Below are 21,868 nucleotides of genomic sequence, written 5' to 3' on the forward strand. Positions count from 1 at the left end.
AATTTCACAAATTACTATGTCCCTATGCTTGACTGCAGGATTTCAACTCCCTCTCAAAATCTCCCAGAGTTAACTGTGAGCACCAGTACAAAGGGTGTACTTCATGTGCTTCTGTCTTGGCTCTGCTACACTTCCGCACAATGCCGGCAGTCCAGAAGGCCATGGGAAGGAGCATCACTATAGCCCCTCATGAGAACATCAAGGCCCATGCCAAGGGTGTTTCTCCAGTGCCCCAAAAGCTGGCAATTCTCAAGCACCACAGCTGTGCTGGACTCCACAAGGGGAGCTGTCTTCTTTATAACTTGATATACTCTGTCACTCAGTCTATCCAAAACACAGCTCCTTTGCCCACTGGCTTTCTCTTCTTCCTCAGTCCAAAGGGTGGCAGAGGAGAAGCACCGTGGCTCAAACCCAGCTTCAGGAGCCACACAGGAGACAGATGTTATACCATCATTCCATTTCCTCAATTTCTTTATTCTGCTGTGGCTCAGACCCCAGAAAATTTCTCCCCCAAATTCTGCTGCTTTTCTGTGGATGCAAAAACTACTGCTGGGGTGGAGGTGAGTGGGATAAAAGGAGAGGACATTCCCTGTGTTAGCAATGGGCAAGTCCTGAGTCACTCAAATGCCCTAATAGAATTTAAACCCGAAAAGGCCCTAACCTGTTCTTCAGTCAGTAAAATGGTGTCACAGGACATTTTAGAATCCTAGTTCTGAAACCAGAGTTGTGTTCCATTTGCCAACAGTGAAGACTCATCCTCTGGGGAAATCCTCATGCTTGCTGGGGAAATCTAATAAATTGTTCCCAACTGGTTTTGCTTCCACATGTATGAAAAAAATTGGGTTTTCACAAGTCTGCTGTGCAACATCATCTTGGGGACAGCTGCCTACCCAGCTCTTTACCACTCAACCTACCAGGCCTCCTGTTCAGAACCGGTTGGTGGCATCTCAAGTTAGTACCATCTGACCCCAAGCCCTTCCCCAAACTGTCTCAAACTAAAGGCAGACTTTGGAAGACGGCATCAGCAAGCTTATTGGGACAAATTCTGAACAGCACAGCTGATCTAACCAGGTTTCAGTAGCCTGATTCCCCTAACATATTTAAAGATTTTGAGTTGACAAAACAATCACACAGAAATCCCTGGCTCTATTTTCCATCTGGCATTTAAGTCTGATGCTCATGTTTTTCCTACCATCCCTTTCTGCTCTCCAGCTGGGAAGTTGTTAAAGGATGAGGGAGAAGAGAAAGAGGGCAAGAAACAGATGAAGGAAGTGCAGTGAAACGAGGAGATGCAGTGTAAGTGTGAAAAAGAAAGAGAAAGTGAGGAAAGCCTGTAAGGCAGACTTTTAATTTCATTGCAGAGAGGAAACACTGCTAGAACTGCTGATTCAGGGGCCTTGGGACGACTTTAAAACCCAGCGCGGCTCCAGGCACAGAGCTCCAAGGAAGCCGGGATTTCCCTCTTTGCTCATTGCCACAGACGCGGCACCGAATCGTTGTACGTCTAGACTGAAATTCTTCCCTTAAGTGGGCCTTTTTAAATACAGCCTTAAATCTAGGAATTGAAAATGAAAATGTTCATTACCGATCAAGAACCCTTCCCAATTAGCGGTTAGCTCCCAGGGCAGAATTTCTCTTCACACGGTTCTCATTTTCTGTGAAGGCCACCAAGTGCCCTGATGCAAAACAGGGCTATGAGACTATCTGTCCCTGGCTGTGGCCCAAGAAGATGTTTACTGGCCATTACTTCAGGAAGAAAGTTGCTAAGCTGTACAGTAAACACTCACAGATCTCTGAGACCAAGAATGAATCAGAGAGTTAGAAACAGTTACAAAACCTGATCATTTTCTCCTCTGTGCAATATACACAAGGGGTAAATAGGTTAATACATTTCAGAGAGTTAAAAACAGGACAGGATACGGAGCCCTTGAGAACTCCTTTCCTGTAGAGAAGTTGATGTTAGCCTCTAAACCTCAACTATATCAGCCCTGATACAGGTCCTCATGATGTGGATTAGCAAGTAATGGGAGGGGTTTTCTCAGCTATGAAATGGTGTACAGTTGTAAAGCCAGAAAACACATGAGAGTTATAGTTGGAATCAGACACTTAAGAATTATCTTCCTCTCTACCCTGTGACTGACTGATTAGCTGTTTTGATTGGGGTCCTGCAGATAGCCCTTGATTGACTTTTCTAAAATATGTGAACATACCTGTAAGCTGGAAACCTAGGATTATGTAAACTAATAAGAATTTTTAAAAAATTACACACCTGGTAGATAGCCTGGTGCGGTTTCTACTGTTTTGCTTAGACTTGAGGTCTTCAGGGTATCTGCTCACTCTCAAGGTTAGTGCATGGTGTTTCCAGCACCACCCCAGGCTCAAAGGACACCATGTTACTCAAAGGACACATGTAGCACACTAATGTGTGTTACTGCATTAGGTAAATACTTCTGAGGGGTGACATCAACAATTACTCATATCTTAGTTCAGTCTGTATCAATTCAGGAGTGAAAGGCAACCCTCTTTTTCCCTTCCCAGAGTGAGGAGACTTCACTGAGAATTTTATCTGCTTTCTGGAACCTGATAGCTATGATAAACACTAGTTTCTTTCCAGGAGCCAGACACAGTGCTGGAAATATAAAAGTTTGCTCTTAATCCATCGAAGAGTGATTTATCCTGGCAGTCAGGATCTGCTGCATTAATCTGTGACACACTGCAAAATTGGTATGAGATTTCTTCCTTTGATCGAATCAAATACATTTGTGAACTCTAATTTAGCAACATTTTCCTTGACCATATGGGCCTCAGACAGTAAATATTCCTTATAATTCTATATAAAATATCACTCTGGTTCTCTGAAGGCTTATTCTTTTTCTTTATTGATTCAGCCTCAAGACTGCAGTTGTTCAGTCATGAGGTAAAACAAGGTGTCTCTCTGTCCATTATCACCTTCACCTTCATTCTTCATTGCCCCTTGACTGTGACTTGCTGGAGTAGTCCCTGAGTATTTTTCCATATTTGTCAGGGATTTTTTAATGGCACAGAATATATCCATCAAGTTAAAATCCAGTCTGCTTTGTTCACTTTATTGTTCAGAATATTAGAGCTTTAAAGCTTAAGGGTTTAATCAGGCTATATTTCATTTTTCTATATTATAGCAAATCTCCATTAATTTATCAGGTAACACTCATTGATTCTTCCCTCTACCATAATCTAAAGAGAGGAAACCACAAATGACCTCATTTTGCATAATAATTCTGAGTTCTGACTCACTTAAAAGGTGTGAATAGAATCACAGAATTTAAATCTTGAAGGGAATAGAGAGGTCATCTCACTGACTTATCATGGGAATCACCTAGGTTGTTTTTTATTTTTTTGCTTTTTTCAAAAATACAAGATTCCTTCCCTCTTCTCCCCACCTCCAGAGAGGCCAATTTTCTAGGTCTGACTTGAAGTTCAAGAATCTGTACTTTTACAAGAAGGTTCCCTTAGGTGATTCAGAAGATTAGCTATGATTCACTGATACAGTTCCCTCTCCCTTCAAATGGAGGAATATATACTTTAACATTCTTGATTTGTGAATATACAGCTTTTGTAGGAACACTGCAAGAAATGAAACCTGCCCTCAAGAGCCAGGCTTATCACTTCACAGACTGACTCTACATTTATCAGTCCCTCTTCTACAAGCATTTGTTAATGTTTATTCTGGGTACTAGCACTATTAACAGAAACTATTTGTAAAGGACCCACAATGGGCAGGCACTGTACAAAACATTTTACCAGTAATATATTTAACCTCATCAACAGTCCTACAAGGTAGTTTTGTGTAACAGTCCCCATTTTAAGAAGAAATTTGGCAGAGGTTGAATATAAGCCCACTTCCGCTAGAGCCTTATAGTTCATATGTTTTCCGATGTTTCATGTATACCATCCAGTTCCAAAATAATTACACAGGTAAGTAGATACACCACTTAAAAAAATTATAGAAGCTAATTTTCTTAGTCTTAGGAAGATGCTTATTTTCTTCTGGCTATCTTAATTATGCAAAAATAATTATAGGTAATAGTTGTTGACCACTTATTATGTCCCAGGCACTTAATGTGTTGGATTAATTGTTGTACTGATAATCACCATGGGGGATATAACATTTATTTATGTCTGTAAGAGGATTTATGAGGCTTTCAACTTTCTACCTCTTTATAGTCCTTTTTAAAATAAGATAGATGCTTACCTGTTGGGAATGGTTTAAACATCACACATAAACTGATCTTTCAAAGTCCCAGCCCTTCAATTCTTTAAGGTAAGATTACAATTAACCTTGAGAGATCATCTATTGAAAAACTTTCTATTTCCCGTTAAATTAAAAAATATTGCCAGGGCATTCATGGATTCAACAGGCTCTATCTGATCATAATGGTTCACTTTCCCATAAGTTCAATAAGTTATATTAGCACTTTTTGGGAGCCAGAAAAAGGTCACTGAAAAATCCCAACAAACCCCAAAGTACCATTTTCAAAAGGGAGTTTTTTGGCCACAAGCAGTGGACTACTTTTCAGGTGATTGGAATAAAACTTAGCTCAAGTTAAATTTAATATATCCCTTATGGTTTTTCTTCCATTCAGATGAAGACTATTTTTTTAAATGTCTAGATAAACTAGAAGTGTCTTTAATTCTTAGAATAATCGCTTTTTAAAATTGAATCTTTGAACATAATTCCAATTTTTTTTTTTAAGTTAAAGTCAAGTGTATGAAGTCAGGTAAAATCTAAGATAATGAGAATTCACTATACACTCCAAAGTTTTCACTTCTTGAACGTTCTTTAAAATAAAAACGATTCATTAATTCAGTAAACATTTCTTTAGGGCCTGTGATGTGCCAAAAATCATGCAAGCCAGTGACTGGAGATGAATGAGATGAGCTCTGCTCCTGAAAAGTCTCAAGTATACTTCTCTTTTCATATGACTGGGTTCAGCTGCATCATACTCTGCCAAGTTGCCGATTTGTACCTACAGCAATGGAAACTTCTTATGGTTCAACCTAATAGTTACTATATTGTGTTACACCAGTTTATCACCAGAAGGATAAGCAGGCATTCCTCTGAGGAGGGGTCGGGTGGACGATGATACAAGGACTTCCTCACACTTACACAGAGACTGCATCGAGCCTTGCAGGAGGTTGCCACGGTGTTCTGGCAAAGGGATGCGGGTAGAAAACACTATCAATTTGTGCTGTTAAAAAGTAATGTAATTTTGGTAGTAGTTTAGGGGATGAATGTAAGAAAATGGAGGTTGGCTACCAAGGCATTGCTAGTAAGGCTATTCTATTAGTTTAGGTGAGAAATGATGAAGAGCCAAATTAAATCTTTTCTACAAATATTATACACAATATTTATGAAAATAACGAGATGGTTCTGATGGTTAATTTTATATGTCAACTTGACTGGGTCACAGGATGTCCAACTATTTGGTCAAACATTACTCTTGATATAGCTGTAAGAGTGTTTGTAGATGGTAATTGAATCAGTAAACTGAGTAAAGCAGGCTGCCCTCCCCAGTATGGGTGGACCTAAAAAGAACAAAAAGGCTGAGTAAGAGAGGACTCCTCCTGACTATTTGAGCCATTACCTAAAGGTCTAAAGTCCCTAACATAATGCACAAAGTGTGTGACCCATGAAGAGATATTCTATAACTTAAGAGAACTAATTTATATAGACTGAAATCTAGGGAATGTGTGGAAGTGAATAGTAAGTGTGTGGCATTTTCACGGAAGGAGCATAAAGTTGAATCAGGCCAAATTTATTGCTATGGGTTCACAAAGCAGAGGTTCTGCCTTTAATGTTGCAAATCAGTGAGTTAGAAGAGCTCTAACAGTTTGGTTGGTTGGTTGGCTAAAACGTGGGCCAAAAGTTGGAACTATCAGACCTTCCTTCATTTAATGTAGAGGAAGGGATTCAAAAGCTTAGAGAGATTGGAATGTTAGAGTGGATTTGTCATTTAGATAATACACTGCGAAGGGCCAGAAGACATACCTTTCACAATGACTATAAGAAATAAATTTGTGAGGGAATCTCCAGCATCTTGAAGGTCTCTGTAATCACTCTTCTCTGAAGGCAGGAACTTACAATGGGAAGTACAGTCACTGAATTGGGAAATCTAAATACAAAAGGAGAAATTGAGAACTCAGGTCAGGGTGGGGGTCCAAGGGGAGGCACTCAACCAGCAATGGTAAGGGGCCGATGGTTACAATAATGGACAGCAGAGTCAAAGAAGCAGTCAGAACAATCTGACTAGCACAGACCTGTGGAGTTGGCTACTTGATATTGATGTTCCTAGAAGTAAAATAAATAGGAAGCCTACTAAATTCTTATTTCATCTGTATAAGCAGAAAAGTGCTAGGTTAAGTGAACAAAAAGTTCAACCTGAGTTATAAAAACAGAGTCCCAGCCCCTCAGACAGCTCCCAGACTTGAATCAGTTTATTTATTCCAAACTTCTTGAGTGACAGGGAGTCTGAGTCACTCAAGGAAGGACTTTGGTATACTGCCAAAAACTTATACTGTCAGTCATTCTCCCAGCCTTCCCCAAAGGGATCTATGGCCTTTCACCAGAGTAACTGCATTGTGGAAAAGGAAACCGACCTTTTGAGGACTACTACACATACTAGCTATGAACTGATACTAATTCTGAAAGACCCAAAGCATCATTTTTGTCCACCAGAGTGGGGGCTTATAGAGGTCAAGTGATCAGTGGAGTTTTAGCCCAGCTCTGTATTACAGTGGGCCCACATCTGGTAAAAACTTCAATTAGAGTCACCACTTGGTTAAGTTTATGATAATCCCCAAGTGCATCCTGTGGTTATTTCTCCAGTTCTAGAATACAAATTAGGAATATATACACTCAGCAGTTAGAGGAATTCCCATATTGTCTCCTTGACCTGTGGAATGAGGGCTAGTATTGTAGGAAAGAACAAGTGGAAGCCACCAGAACTGTTCCTGTCTAGGAAAACAGTGAATCAAAAGCAGAGCTGCATTGCTGGAGGGATTGCAGATTAGCACCACTAAGGGCTTGAGGGATGCAGGGGTGGTCATTCCCACCACATCCCCATGTGACTAGCCTCTCTGACCTCTTTAGGAGACTGATGGATCTTGGAGAATGACATTGGATTATCATAAGCTTAACCAGGTGGTCACTCCAATTGAAGGTTTCGTACCAGATGTGGTTTCATTGAATAAATTAACACACCGTCTGGTACCTGATATGCAGCTATCGATCTGGCAAATGCCTCTTCTCCAGCCCTGGCAATGAGGACCACTGTGCTTTCAGCTGGCAAGGCCAGCATTGTCTACCTTCCCTGCCCTCCATCAGGGTGTCTATGAACTCTCCAGCCCTATGTTTCAATTTAGTGTGCAGGGATCTTGATCACCCTTCCTTCCACAAGATATCACCCTGGCCCCACTATATTGATGACATGTTGACTGGACACAGTGAGCAAGATGTAGCAACTACTCTAGACTTATTGGTAAGATATTAACATGCCAGAGTGTGAGAAATAAATCTGACAGAAGTTCAGGGCCTCAGTGAAGTCTCTAGGGTCCGGTGGTGTGGGGCACGTTGAAATAACACTTTTAAGGTGAAGGAGATATGGTTGGATCTGGCTCCTCCTCCAACCAAAAGACAATGCCTAATGGGTCTCTCTGGATTTTGGAGACAACACATCCCTTATTTGGATTTGTCACTCCAGTCCATTTACCAGGTGACCCAAAAAGCTGCTAGTTTTGAGGGGACCCAGAACAAGAGAAGGTTCTGCAATGGTCCAGGCTGCTGTGCAGGCTGCTCTGTCACTTGGGCCAGACGACCCAGCAGATCCAATGGGGCTTGAAGTGGCAGTGGCAGATAGGGGTGCTGTTTGGAACCCTTGGCAGGCCCTAAAGGTGAATCACAGTGCAGACCCTTAGAATCTTGGAGCAAAACACTTCCATCCCATGTGGATAACTATGCTCCCTCTGAGAAATAGCACTTGGCTTGCTACTTGGCCTTAATAGAGACTGAATGCTTAACCATGGGTGACCAACTTACCATGTGACCTGTGACCTGAGCTGCTTCCCATGCACTGTGTTATTATCTAAACTACTGAATCATAAGTTGGGCATGCATTGCAGTTCTCCATCAAATGGAAGTGATATACACATGATTAGGTTTGAGCAGGCCCTGAGTGCCAAGTTACATGAAGAAGTGCCCATTGTCTCCTACCCTTGTCTCCCTCCCAGCCTATACCTATGACCTCATGAGGAATGCCTTATGATCACTTTTTTAAGCACTTTATACAACTCATGATGACCTCGAGGTGGTTATCATCATTTCCATTTTACAGTTGAGGTAGCAGTAGCATGGAGAGGGTAACACCTTGCCCAGAACCAGCTAGAGCTAGGCTTTGAAGCCAGAGAGTCTGATATCAACATCTCCCTTTGACAAAGATGCCATACCATACTTTCTAAAATTCTGCAGGGCAAGTGTTGGTGCTCTCTTCTTTAGCCCTGCTGCTATTTTTAGTAAATTTCTATTTCTCCTGATTGAAAAGGGATGATTATAAGAGGAAGGGTCAGGAGAGGAAGCAAGCTATATGTTCAAAGATACCTATTAAATGGGATTTAGTCAAATTAAACTATTCTAAAAATTAACAAGAGGACCTTTCCTCTTATAGACATAGGTATTTAAGGGGAGTTCTGTTTATTTCTCACCCCAAACCCAAAATTTCTTAAGGAGTTTGTTTAGATACCTAAATTTTTCATCAATAGCTATTATCTAAGTCTTCCTCCCTCATTTCTCATTTCCTTTAATTCCAACCTTTATAACATTTAGTCTAAACATCATGACTACAGTTAACAGTACTTATACTGTTACTTGAAAACTGCTAAAAGAGTATATCTTAAATGTTCTCACCACAAAAATAAGAAAAGGACTATGTGAAGTGATGGACATGTTAACTAATATTGTGGTACTCAGCATGTGCATATCAAATCACGATCTTGTACATCTTAAACTAACACAGTTTTGTATGTTAATTATATCCAGTAAAACTGGAAAAAAATTAAAAACAATCAGAAAACTGCATTCATACAGCCCTTCAAGTGATCTAAAACACTAGGCTAGTTCCTCAAAAAATCAGAAAATAATTTAATTATTTCAAATTGTTTTCAGAAAACAGTACCATCTGTTATCATTAAAGCCCAAATAATATTACAGACAGTCTGTTGTTGGATTTTCTTCAGACACACAAATGAATCCACTAGTCTCCCTCTTGAAAACTGTTTCTTCACTGAGGAAGGAAGTAATAAATCATAATAGAAGAAAATCAGTCAAATATAAAATGGACAAATTATGGATAAAATTAATAAAACCAAGAGCTGATTCTTTAAAAAAATAGTAAAATTCATAAACCTCTAGCTATAATAATCAAAGCAAAAAAAAAAAAGGGAGAAGATTCAAATGATCAAAATCAGTAATGAGAAAGGAGACACCAAATCATGCAGATATTAAAAGGGTCATTAGGAAATGTTATGTACAACTTTATGTCAAAAAATTCAACAACCAGATGAAATGGATGAATTCCTTGAAACACAAAAATTACTAAAACCCTTGCAAGAAGAAATAGGGAACTGAATAGTTCTATGTCCACTAAAAAAAATTGCATTCAGAATTACACACCTTCCCATAAAGAAAATTTCAGCCCCAATTCCTTCACTGGAGAATTCAATTGAACATTTAATAGGGTCTCCTTCAGAAAACAGAAGGTGGGAACACTTCCAAATTCATTTTACCAGGCCAGTATTATTCTGATACCAAAATCAGACAGATATGACAAGAAAAATTTTGAACCAATATCCCCTGTGAACATAAATACAAAATCCCTGAACAAAATATTAACAAATCAGATCTAACAATATATAGACATAATAATACCTCATAACCAAGTGAGGTGTGTTCTATAAATACATGGCTGATCTAACATCCAAAAAAGTATTTACTAAAAGTCACAATATTAATAAACTAAAGGAATAAATCATATGATCATTTCAATAGATGTGAGAAAAGCATTTGACAAAATTCAACACCCATTCATGATAAAAACTCAGACGACAAGTAGTAGATGAGAACACCTCATGTTGATAAAAGATTAGCTATGAAAAACCTACATCAAATATCATATTTAATGGTAAAAGACTGAATACTTTCCCCCTAAGATCTGAAACAAGGCAAGGAACATGGGGCAGGGAAGGAGAGAAAGCCAATACCAGTTGTTGCATTAGCAAGCCGGCCAGTTTCACAAGAAAATGCAGATGCTACTCAGGCACGTGGGATATATTTCAAACAGGCTCTTTGGAACCATGTGCTTTGAGTCCACCAAAGAGAAGAGTTATCAGCCAACCCCTTTTATCTCCCATGCCTCACTGGCCAAAGTTTACCAGGTGGTACATTAACTCCCCTACACTTCTTGGCTGTACAGCCCCACTTGTCCCAGCAGCTGCTGGAGAAGCTGGCTACCAAGCCTTACAATAAGATGCTTCACTTGACATCAGAGTGAATGGAGGGGCCAGAGCCTCTGTAGGTCTGGTCAGATCCCATCTGTGTTCTCAACAGGCATAACAGAGACCATGCTGGTGCCCAGCAATCACCCCTCAGTGGTGAGAGCAGGTGATGTTAAGTGACGGGGTGACTGTAATGGTGACCAGGGCACTCTACCAACCAAGCAGTGAGACCCCTGAGGGCAGGTGGGCCTGAGGGAATCTGAGGGGGTTCATCACTGGGTCTGATGTAGGCTCCAAAGCACTAATTGCTGCTGGTCTAAATTTGAGATGATTTCTGAAATCCTTTGGGGTAAAATTTCTCAAAAATGTGTCAAATGTTACTATTTATTGGCAATGCACATAAAAAGTCACTCCCTGAGTTTTCTCAATTGCTACACTGAGTAGAATTTAACAGAACACCCATTTATTTTGTTAGGTGGAAGTCTGAAACCCTTTTTTCTACTGAGATGTAAACCCAGATGAGGTACCTGGGCACCATATACTCCTGTGGGCGTACCTGGGATGGGGTGCAACTCCTGGTGTTCTCAGTGCAACCCTCTCATTCTCTCCCTCTCTCTCCTACTCAAGGGAATACTTACTGAGAGAGTCACATAGGGATAACCATTTTTAAATACATAAATAAATCATTTATAATGATTATTAATATTGTTAGAAAGTGAAGTACAGTGTTTAAGCATTTAGGCTATGGAGTTCTTAAACAACTCGTCTTCTACCACTTTCCATGTTACCTTGGACAAATATCTTCGCCTCTCCTGCTTCATTTATATTATCCATAAAACATGGATAATAATGATACCCAACAAATTTGGTTTGTGACAAATGAATTCATCTCTTGTACCATAGGTGAGAATTGCTGAGCTAGAACAGAGCAAAGCATGTACTAAACATTCAGTCAATAAATGCTAGCTTGTAGCAATAGCTAATTACTTGTGATTATTATTTGAAAACTACTTTTTATATTTTGCTATCATTAATATACAATACATGAGCAAGATTGTGGTTACTAGATTCCCCCCATTATCAAGTCCTCACCACATACCCAATTACAGTCACTGTCCATCAGCTTAGTAAGATGCTTTAGAATCACTACTTGTCTTCTCTGTGTTATGCTGCCTTCTCTGTGGCCCCCCTACATTATGTGTGCTAATCATAATGCCCTTTATTCCCTTTCTCCCTCCCTTCCCACCCATCCTCCCCAGTCCCTTTCCCTTTGGTAATTGTTAGTCCATGAAAACTATTATTAACAAATGACATCATTTATCAGTGTGTCACTGGAATTCAATTCAATTCAGTTCAGTTCAGTTTAATTGAATCCAATTCTATGAATATTAAACCACTGCCTATAAGAAAGGTAGAAATTGTGAATTTTGAATTTGCTACATTTTTTTCTTTGAAAAAACTGAAAATCTAAGTTATCTGTATAGTTTACGTACCAATCTCAGCAAAGTGTATTCCATTTCCATTAATTAGATGTTTATTCTAATTCTTATCAAGAGCTGCAGGATTCTGGGTTCTACTGAAAAGGTTATTCTGGGTGAGGATGTGGAGAAAGGGGAACCCTCCTACACTGCTGGTGGGAATGTAAGCTAGTTCAACCATTGTGTAAAGCAATATGAAGGTTCTTCAAAAATCTAAAAATAGAAATACCATTTGACCCGGGAATCCCATTCCTTGGAATTTATCCAAAGAATACAAGTTCTCAGATTCAAAAAGACATATGCACTCCTATATTTATTACAGCACTATTTACAATAGCCAAAATATGGAAGCAACCTAAGTGTCCATCATATACACAATGGAATACTATTCAGCCATAAGAAGAAAACAAATACTACCATTTGCAACAACATGGATGGAGCTGGAGGATATAATGCTCAGTGAAATAAGCCAGGCAGAGAAGGACAAGTGCCAAATGATTTCCCTCATTTGTGGAGTATAACAACGAAGCAAAACTGAAGGAAAAAAACAGCAGCAGACTCATAGACTCCAAGAAGGGACTAGTAGTTACCAAAGGGGAGGGGTGTGGGAGTGGGCTGGGGAGGGAGTGAGAAGGGGATCGAGGAGTATTATGTTTAGTACACAAGGTGTGAGGGGTCACGGGGAAGACAGTGTAGCACAGAGAAGGCAAATAGTGAATCTGTGGCATCTTACTACAGTGATGGACAGTGACTGTAATGGGGTATGAGGAGAACTTGATAATACTGGTGAATGTAGTAACCACATTGTTTTTCTTGTGAAACCTTCATAAGAGTGTATATCAATGATACCTTAATAAAAAGTAAAATTAAAAGGTTATTCTGGATTTTTTGACTGGTTTTATTCTTAATAAGCAGGTTAAGTTAAAAATTGGAAAAAGCAGAACTTCGGTCTTAGAACAACTGATGGAGATGAGCTCATGCACAAGTAGGTGGGAGAGCTGCCTGTGTGGTCTGACAGTGTGGGTACAGACAACACGTTTTCTAAGTGTGTGTGTCCTTTTCATGAGCGTTTTCTCCCCAGGCGTGAGTTCTCAGTTGTAATAAACAGAAGTTGTTGGGTAATGGCCACCATTTTGGGCACCTAGTTGCATATCTACCTCTTCTGTTAGCAGCATCTTCATTTTATTTTGTCTCCAAAGGACAGAAATGTATGTCTGGTCTTTGTTTCACCCACTTTCACCTCTGTATTTAATTTTCCACTACATTCTCTAGCTGTTTTCTGTAGCTTATCCAGGGTCCCATTCTGTGCATGATGGGTGTTTCTCAGTTGCTATCCGCTCAGCTACCCATCTGCCTGTGCACATGAACAGAATGCAAGGCAGCACTGTCTTCTGCTTCTGCCCCCAGCACTCCCTGTGTAGCCTCTGTGTCAACTCTATGGTGTTCAGACCCTCCCTCATCTTAGTTGTCTTCTTCTGAACACAGTTGTTTGCCACAGCCCCTGGTAACTGGATATGTATCACTGGACTATTACCAATGCAAGAATCTGTTGATTAACCAGGGCCTTTTAACATTTTAGCCTAGAGGCCAGCATTTCAAATGACACATAGGCATGTCTTAGTTACTTACATCACTAGTCCAGTCTAGTTTCTCTTTTCAAAGTCAAGCTTGTTGGCAACAATCAGATCTCAAACTATCTCATTACCAAAAAATGACTAGCAAAAATACATTGTAGTTCTTCCTTGAAACACACGGAAATCAATAGGCAGCAGAACCCACTGTGTTCCTGGCAAGGTAGCACATACTGAGTATATGTAGTGAACACAGATGGCCCTTGATATGAAAGAGCTTTCAACTTTCCTAAAAAGAAAAATAAGTACAAAGGAAAGAAACAAACAACTAACATAACTGCTATAAAAGAAACAAACAAGACAAAGAAATGGAGTAAAACTGGTGAGCCCTACTTAGGGTAGTGAGGGAGGGTTTCTTCGTGGTGCTGACATCAAGCTGAAATCTAAAGAGGAGAAAGAGACCGCCATTCCAAAGGAGAGGGGCAGTCATCCAGGAAGAGAAAACCAATTGTGCAACAGGGTTAGGGAGGAGAACCTTAGTTAAGTTCTAAAACTAAACAGAAGCCATAGAGCAGGGCCAAGAGCAGAAGTAAACCAGACTGGAAAGGTGGGCAGGGTCTTGTTGGTCACAGGAGGTTTTAAGCAGGATAGAACTAAGAAATGACTTTTGTTTTAAAACATATTCTGGCTGCTAGAAACCTAGCCGGAGCCCACTGTAGTAATACAGGCAAGACATAATAGTGAGTGGCTTGGATATGGGTGGCTATAGTGGAACTGAAGACAAGTTAATACATTTCAGATATATTGTAGAGGTACTAACAACGGTTTGCTGATATCATCATCTATTAAAAAATATGCATCTACTAATGAATTCTTATAAGCCAAAAGGAGGTATTTTCATATAAACTACAAACACACCAAATAAACTAGTTGATCTTTTTTGGTTGTCTTTTTAAGACCCAAGAACATGTAGTAGAGTTTCTGTTTGCATTGGCAGGAAGTGGATGTTCATATTCTAGATTTGAAACATCTGGCACTATTTAATCTGAGAGCATGAATGAAAAGAAGGGTAATCCAAAGCAGTCACTGAAGCTACATTCCTCTACTCCTTGGAGTGGAACAATGGATCACAGGCTCATTCTGGGTTTATGTTATTAAACCCAGATTTGGTTCAGCCATAGATCTGTGAATTAATATTCTAGGAAAAGAGATTTCTGTTCATCATGTGGAAGAACTTTTCCATAATTGCCTTTTGAGGAGGTAAACTTCAGGACAAATTATCTGTCTGACTTCCTGTCTTCACGTTTTACCAAGTGGCAATTTAACGGTGTAGGGGTATCTGGAGAATGACTTGCTTTGCCTTTATGGTCTTGAGAAATAAAAGCTGCATTTATTGGTTCTTGGGGAGGAAATTAGCACAATATTTCAGAAGCTAAAGCTTAAGATGTACTTGAGTAAAAAATATGCAAAGAGGAATGTTAAGACAAGTTTAATCCTGTTGCTAACAGAGATAAACTTGTTTGTTTTCTTGGACGAGATTCTTGATGATTCTGGGGCTGGTTTACTTAAATGCAAATATTTTAAAAATCAATGGTTCTCTCTTCCCCTGTTGCTTGGTAGCAAATTAAAATCTGAAAAATCCCCAAAACTGAGAAGGAAAAGTGAGAGAAAGTACCTAATAGTCAAAAAAGGAAAAAGGGAATCATTGAAGCACCTGGCAGCATTAAGCAATCATGACTCAATGAACAGAGAAAATCCATGAGTCAAAATGAACAATTTTTCACCTTAATAGACTTTTCCTTCTCTGTGAGTCTTGTTCTTTCATTAATTTCTAATCCTCTGAATGGTTATTGATACATCACACTGTGAGGGTACAGATTGTCGCCAAGACAGTCTGACCCCATCCTCATCTTGCCTTTTGACTTATATCCTAAGGTGCATTCAAAAGAGGTTGAGAGCTTGGGTCTATCCTCTGGGTTGATTTCACGAGTGGCTCTTCTAATGAAGATCCCAAAGTGGCAGACCCTTTAATGTTACTGAGGATCTCTCTCTCATCCTAATCAAATTTCCCAACCTCTCTATGCCTCAGTGTGTTCATCTGTAAAATGAGACTAATAATAGCACTTAGCTTACAGTTGTTGTAATGTTTAGGTGATAAGCTTAAATGATAAGATAAAAAAAACCTCTTGAAACCACATTTCATGTTAGTGACATATTATTGATAATGTTAGTGACAATACACATTAGCTATTATTAGTTTTACATTCTCATCCATAGTCATAACTTCAACTTCCATGTGAATGCTCATAATTCCCAATTACTGAACAGCCCTTGTTATCAAACTGCACTGTCACAGACTCTTGTGCCTCTCCCTCCAAAATACTCAGCCCACGATTGTAACCCTTTCCATTCACTGAGCTCAGTATATTTGTCCCAGCATATTCCCACAATTCTACCTGTCCCTGTCCCTTCTTCTTTGTCCCCGTTGGGACCCCCACCATCTGTCATGGAACACAATGATACATTCCAAACTCATATCTATGTCTTTTTCCCAAGTTTCCCAAACAGTTTATGCTGTTTCCCAAGCCTGGAATACCTTTTTTTGGAATAAACAAATTCTATGCAAAGCCTTCAATTCCATCCCCCTTACAATTTTATCTTCTTGAGCTAAAACATATCTCATCTGTATCAATTTGGTTCTTATAGAATCCATGCTTGCATTTTCAGAATGAAAATGTAATTTTCCCAACTGCAGACTTTCTGAGAGTAAAGATTGTGTCTAAAGCTTCTTCCATATCTCGTACAGAGTCCGTCACTAAATCACACACAAACTGGAAACCCTTAAGCACCACTTGACTTAAACGGAATCTCCACCTGAAACGAACTTAGAATATTGCCTTGCAGATGACAATGAGAGTGGGAAAGACCGTATTTACAATTCCCTAAAACCCCTCATAATAACTACCACTCAATGACTCATCCCTGTACCAGACCCTATACAAGGCCAAAACACAATTAATGCTCCTGAGACCTATTTTTATTTTCATTTTGCCAATGAGGAAACTGAGAGGTTAAGTAATTTCCTCAGGAGATAGAGCTTGAAGGTCATTACCTCAAACAGGTAATTATATAGCTTTCCCTGCTTTTAATTACAGAATTTACTTGCTCCTTTTATCTATCAGTAATGTAAGTCTGATTTTATTTAATTTCTTATGTGTAATCTTTGTAACCACAAGTCGCAAACCAGCAGTCCACCGCCAAATCTGACCACCAATTTGTTTCATTTGACCCACACATTAGAAGCATGTGTACTTTAAAGTAGACATTTTAAAGTAGATGATTTTATATGAAAACCTACATTCCTAGCTCAATTTTAATGAATTCAAGTTAGAGCAGATATTTGAATGAGAAAAAAATTGAAATACTATAAGAAAAAATAACTTGATACTTGCATACTCTTGGGACTGTGAAAGGTCTTTCTAATAAATATCTGAAGTCCAAAGATCATAAAAACTTTTTGACATAGAAATTAAAAGCATCTATATAACAGAGAGACATGGAGACAGCAGAAGAAGAGAAGGAGGAGAAAGAGAAGGCAGAGAAGTAGAAGAAAATGAGGTCAAAAGACAAATTAGGTAACAAAATTTGCAATATGTATAGCAGACAACTACTAGACTAATCTCTAATATACAAGGAATTTATCAAAATAAATAAGAGCGTGATTAAATTCCCAATTGAAAAAGAAGATAGAATGAGGAATTCACAGAACAAAAATACAACTGGCCAAATAAACATATGAAAAGATATACTGTAACTTAATAGTAATAAAAGACATTTAAATCAAAATGACAAGATAAAATTTTCATCCATCACTAGCAAATGTTAAAAAGATTAATAATATACAGTATTGGCAAACACGTAGGGTAATAGGCCCTCTCCTACACTGCTGGTGGAAATGTAAAATGGTACCACCCTATTGGAGCATATTTGGCAAGAGTTTAAAATTTTAAATATGCTTCTCCTTTGACCTGACAATTCCACTTCTGGGGATTTGTTTTATCTACATTGCAAAGATATGTGCTTAAAAATATTTACTGTAAAATATTTGTAATACTGAAAAATTGAAAACAAATTTAAATGTCCAAGTCAATACAAATGCTGGATAAATAAATTATGGTATAGCCATACAATGAAATATTAAGAAGTCCTGGGAAAAAATGAGGTAAAGATATGAATAGGATTATGTAGCATATTATTAAATGAAATGTGTGTGTGTTAGGCTCCTATTTTTAAGTAATTATGTGGGAAAATCTAGAATATACACAAACCATTAACAGCAATCTTCTCTGGTGGAATTATTTTATACATTTCTGTATTTATCAAAATTTTAAGTAGAATTTGTTCCTTTTGTAAACTCCCTCCTCCCAGAAAAAAAAAATATAAATATTTTATGAATCCTTTAGTACCTGCTTCCTCATTTCTGTCTAGGGAGTCATTCCAGAAGACTAGTATCATGGGCCATCTGGAGAAGAGATTCTATTATTTTCTCGATTTCCCCCTCTATCCAAGGACCCTATGCACTTACATATTTATAATCAAGCAATTATAATTAATTAAAAGTTAATTAATTAAAATTAATTAATGTGGGAAAGAGGGTATCTTCAGTCCTACATGCTCAATTTCCATTTTGGCTCAAGGGGAGTACAATTTAGTAGCATGTTCTTCAGAGACAATACTGTATGTTGTGCAACCTTGGGCAAATTCCTAAATGTTTCTTTAGTGTCCTCCATAAAATAGTCACAATAATATCTAATTATTAGAGTGACTGCAGGGATTAAATGGGAATATAACTGCCTGGCATATGGTAATTACCTGCTAAGTGGTAGTTGTTATTTTCATCACTATTGCTATCAACTGTGCCTCTTTGGGTCAGGACTGTGCCTATGATATTCTCTGCATTTTACTTAGTTCAGTTTTATACATAAATGGGCACCTAATAAATATTTCTTGATAGCTATGGCCACATAGCTCCAAATGATTCCTGCTCATGTCCCTCAAATGGAATCTTGTTATACTTTTCAGTTTCAGGACTTTGCTTTATACACGCTGACCTTAAGTAACATCAACTTTGTTCATTTAATCTAAGACTTTATACATGAAATGCTAAAATCTCCCAGGACTGATGCACAGTGCTCGGAGAATGAAGGAATGGACTACAGAAATGCAAAGGTAAATCTCTCTGCAGGAAGAGCAAGGTAGAAGGGTAGAGAGGAAGAAACTGTTTGCATAAGCCCAAACCCAATCTTCCTTTCAGTTTACTCATCTTGATTTTGCTAAAGATAAAAAGTAGACCTGTCTTTACTGGCTAACCAATGCCGCCCTCCCCCCACAACCGAAAAAAATTTAACATAATCTTTTCTGGTTTGAAATCTTAGAAGGATTTTGTAGTTTGGTCATTCTTGTCAAAAGAACCTCAAAGAATGATACAAGCAACTTAAGAAGCCTTAAGAAGCCTCTTAAGAATGTGATTTTTTAAAATCTCTTCATAATTGTGTGAATGAGACACATCATCTTGCATGACTAAAAAGGTCTCTTACAGGGAAGACAGATTGTTTTTGAGTATGGGCAGGGGATTACTGATATGATCAAACCATTAGACTACTATGTTTTCTTGGGTTTGTGATTTAAGAAGGAATTTCAATTCCTCCACAGTGAATTTCTTTGCCTTTGTTGATTGCTTTTAATCTTGATGCCATTAAAATTAGCTTTTTTAAAAAATGTAATTTCTGAATTGGAAAAACAAATTGCCTGCTCATTCTCATTTTCAGTGGTGGAAGGTATGACGGCAGTCATTGTGGTGCACACAACCTCCCTTAACTTTCAGTTTTTCCCTTGTTAAGATATGGAAAGTAATATAGACAGTAATTTGAATAAAGGTGGGAAGACTAAGTCTTGGGCAAATTTCTCCATTGCTTTTGCTTATATTATCAAGCTGATGTGAATAAAAACTCCAGAATTTTAAGGTAAAATTAATGCCAGGATTTCAGCATTTCTTTCCATTATATCATCTCTAATCAACCTCCATCTTTCCCTCTTTAGAAGGGGAAATACATACCGATGTTTGATACAATGCTTTGTAACTTGCTAAAGTTTTCCATTTTTTTCACAACTTTTTAAAAAACTCCACATCATCCTGATCCTGAGAGCTAAAAACTGAGGGCTATGAATGCACTACGACTACTCCAGGACAAAAATTCACATTTGATTTGAAGGAAACTTTCTTGTTTTGTTTTGTTTGTTTTGTATGTACATCTAGAAATTATAACAGACATCACCAGCACAAAAAATTAATGTTTGTTCTTTAATTCCTAAATCATTGTGGGACCATCTAGTTTAATCCCTGCATTTCACAGATGACCCAGCAGAGTGTGAAGTAGCTCGAAAAAGGGTAGCCTCTGACAGAGAGCTGCATGGTGCTGGAGTGAACTTCGCGGCCTCTTTCCTGATACTGCCCTTTATCCTCCTCTTCTAACAAGGAGGCAGTTGAGGAGTGGGAGCTGCGGGCAAGAGAAAGGTGAGCATTTGCCAAAGGCCTGCCTGGAAAAAGAATATCTCTGCGTCTAGAAAATCTAGCCCAGAACAGATGGCCAGTCCAGAAGGGCTGGGCAGACAGGGAGAACTGAAGTCTGGAGATGGACTCAAAGCAAAAAAATGGGAATCACAGGGCAAGAACTGGTGAGTGACACCAGCCAACCTGGAGACAAAATGCATTAATTCCAGAGACCATTGTGAATGGGTCCAGCTTACTAAGGAGACCAGAGTAGGGCAAAAAATCATGTTAACTTCTGCTTTTAAAGCTCAGAATTATTTAATATTTTAGGAATTAAAGTTAAAAGCATAAATCTGCAACACCTCTTTTGAGCCCTAAATTACAGTAGACAATAATCTCAAAACTAATAACAAAAGGGGAAGAGCTCCTTCTTTCTGCTTGTATAGCTGGTATGACTGGCTTTATCAGTTCAGAGGTGCAAAAGCAGTCATAGTGCTTTAATTATAGCTGTCAGTTGTTTTAGCCTCACCCGCAACTTATCAACAAGTCTAATATCTCAACCTTCAGCCCTTCCCATGTCCTCAATCCCAACCCAAGTGAATTGCCAAGTCAAGTACCAATTAGTTCAAAAAGGTCAGTCTTAATTCCAAGCACCAGGTAAAAAAGACTCTTGCTTTGGTTGCTGCTGAGTCCAACACAGGTCAATGGACACTATATCCTGATGAACTGATGCCCTTGTTGTCCCAGACCAAGGCCCTGCAGGGTTGGGCTTTAAGAAGAGCCAGCCAGTCCACACGTTTATAATCTTTGTTTCAAAAGCTGAGCTCTAAGCCAGAGAGGCTTCCTAGGGAAGCCTTCCAGCCTTAGCCAAGTAGAACAGATTTCCCCCCCTTGCCCCATGAACCCATCAGACTAGGCTCCTCATCCTTCATGGTGTGCTTGCCCCTAGGCCCTGTTGTCCTTTCAAACTGCAGGAAAATATCAGTAACCACCCCAATCCATCAGAAAGGTTCCGATGAACTGAACTTTAAAAGACTTTTTCTACCCTTTCTTCTCCTGGGAGGTTGCTTGGCATCTACACAAATTTACCTACTTCTGCTCTAGCAACCAGCCACACACATCAAGGGACACTGAGAGGTCTTACAATTAGGCCATATTAAGATTCTGTTTCAGCTTTCTCCAGGGGCAATGGGTGTCTGTGTGCCTTTGCATAACTACTCGGGATCTCTCAAATGACTATATTGAAAAAAAATCTACTGTGCCCACTTGCACCAGGGAAATGCTGGCAACTTCAAGTGCTGGCTGAAGTTCTTACATTTCTGTCTCACTAAACACTTTGTTATACCTGGAACTCCAAATCTAAATCATCAAAGCAGAGTGGGTTTGGTATCTTGTGCCACATTCATTTGGGAATTCAGGTAGGTCTGAGCATGTCTAGAAGGCCACAGTGGGTCTATTTGCCTAAAGGACTAAAGAGCCCACTGAGAAAGAAAGAACTCACTCAAACATACACAAGAGTCCACATCCTCAAGTTTGGTCCAAGACAAAGGCTGAAGGTGGACAGTGAGGAGGAAAGAAAGTCAAGGGATGGAGTAGACCAAGGTATCCACTACTCATACTGTCTTTCAGTCTAATTCCTGTGGACTGAACTCCTGTGTCCAAGGTGGAAGGAGTGAATAAAGCATGAATAAAACCAAAAGAGCTGTTTCACTAATAGTTATAGATCTTAAGAAACCCAAGACCGA

General features: G+C 39.0%; 1 protein-coding gene across 6 annotated transcripts in view; it reads right to left on the bottom strand.

Annotated features, from left to right (window-relative positions):
* Window positions 1-21,868, bottom strand: part of ADAD1 (adenosine deaminase domain containing 1) — a 183,949-nt gene that overhangs the window by 60,023 nt on the left and 102,058 nt on the right. For 2 of the 6 annotated variants that reach the window (XM_073237074.1, XM_073237077.1), the window contains 2 exons: window positions 6,029-6,152; window positions 4,838-5,188 (listed from right to left, as the gene is read on the bottom strand). In XM_073237074.1, the coding sequence (XP_073093175.1) occupies window positions 5,058-5,188; window positions 6,029-6,152 (255 nt within the window). In that variant the 3' untranslated portion in view covers window positions 4,838-5,057. Of the gene's footprint in view, window positions 1-4,776; window positions 5,189-6,028; window positions 6,153-21,868 lie in introns of those variants that run through there. The other 4 variants (XM_073237075.1, XM_073237073.1, XR_012131588.1 and 1 more) reach the window with 4 other exon arrangements.

Source organism: Manis javanica, chromosome 5 (genome assembly GCF_040802235.1).
Source record: "Manis javanica isolate MJ-LG chromosome 5, MJ_LKY, whole genome shotgun sequence".
NCBI lineage: Eukaryota > Metazoa > Chordata > Mammalia > Pholidota > Manidae > Manis > Manis javanica.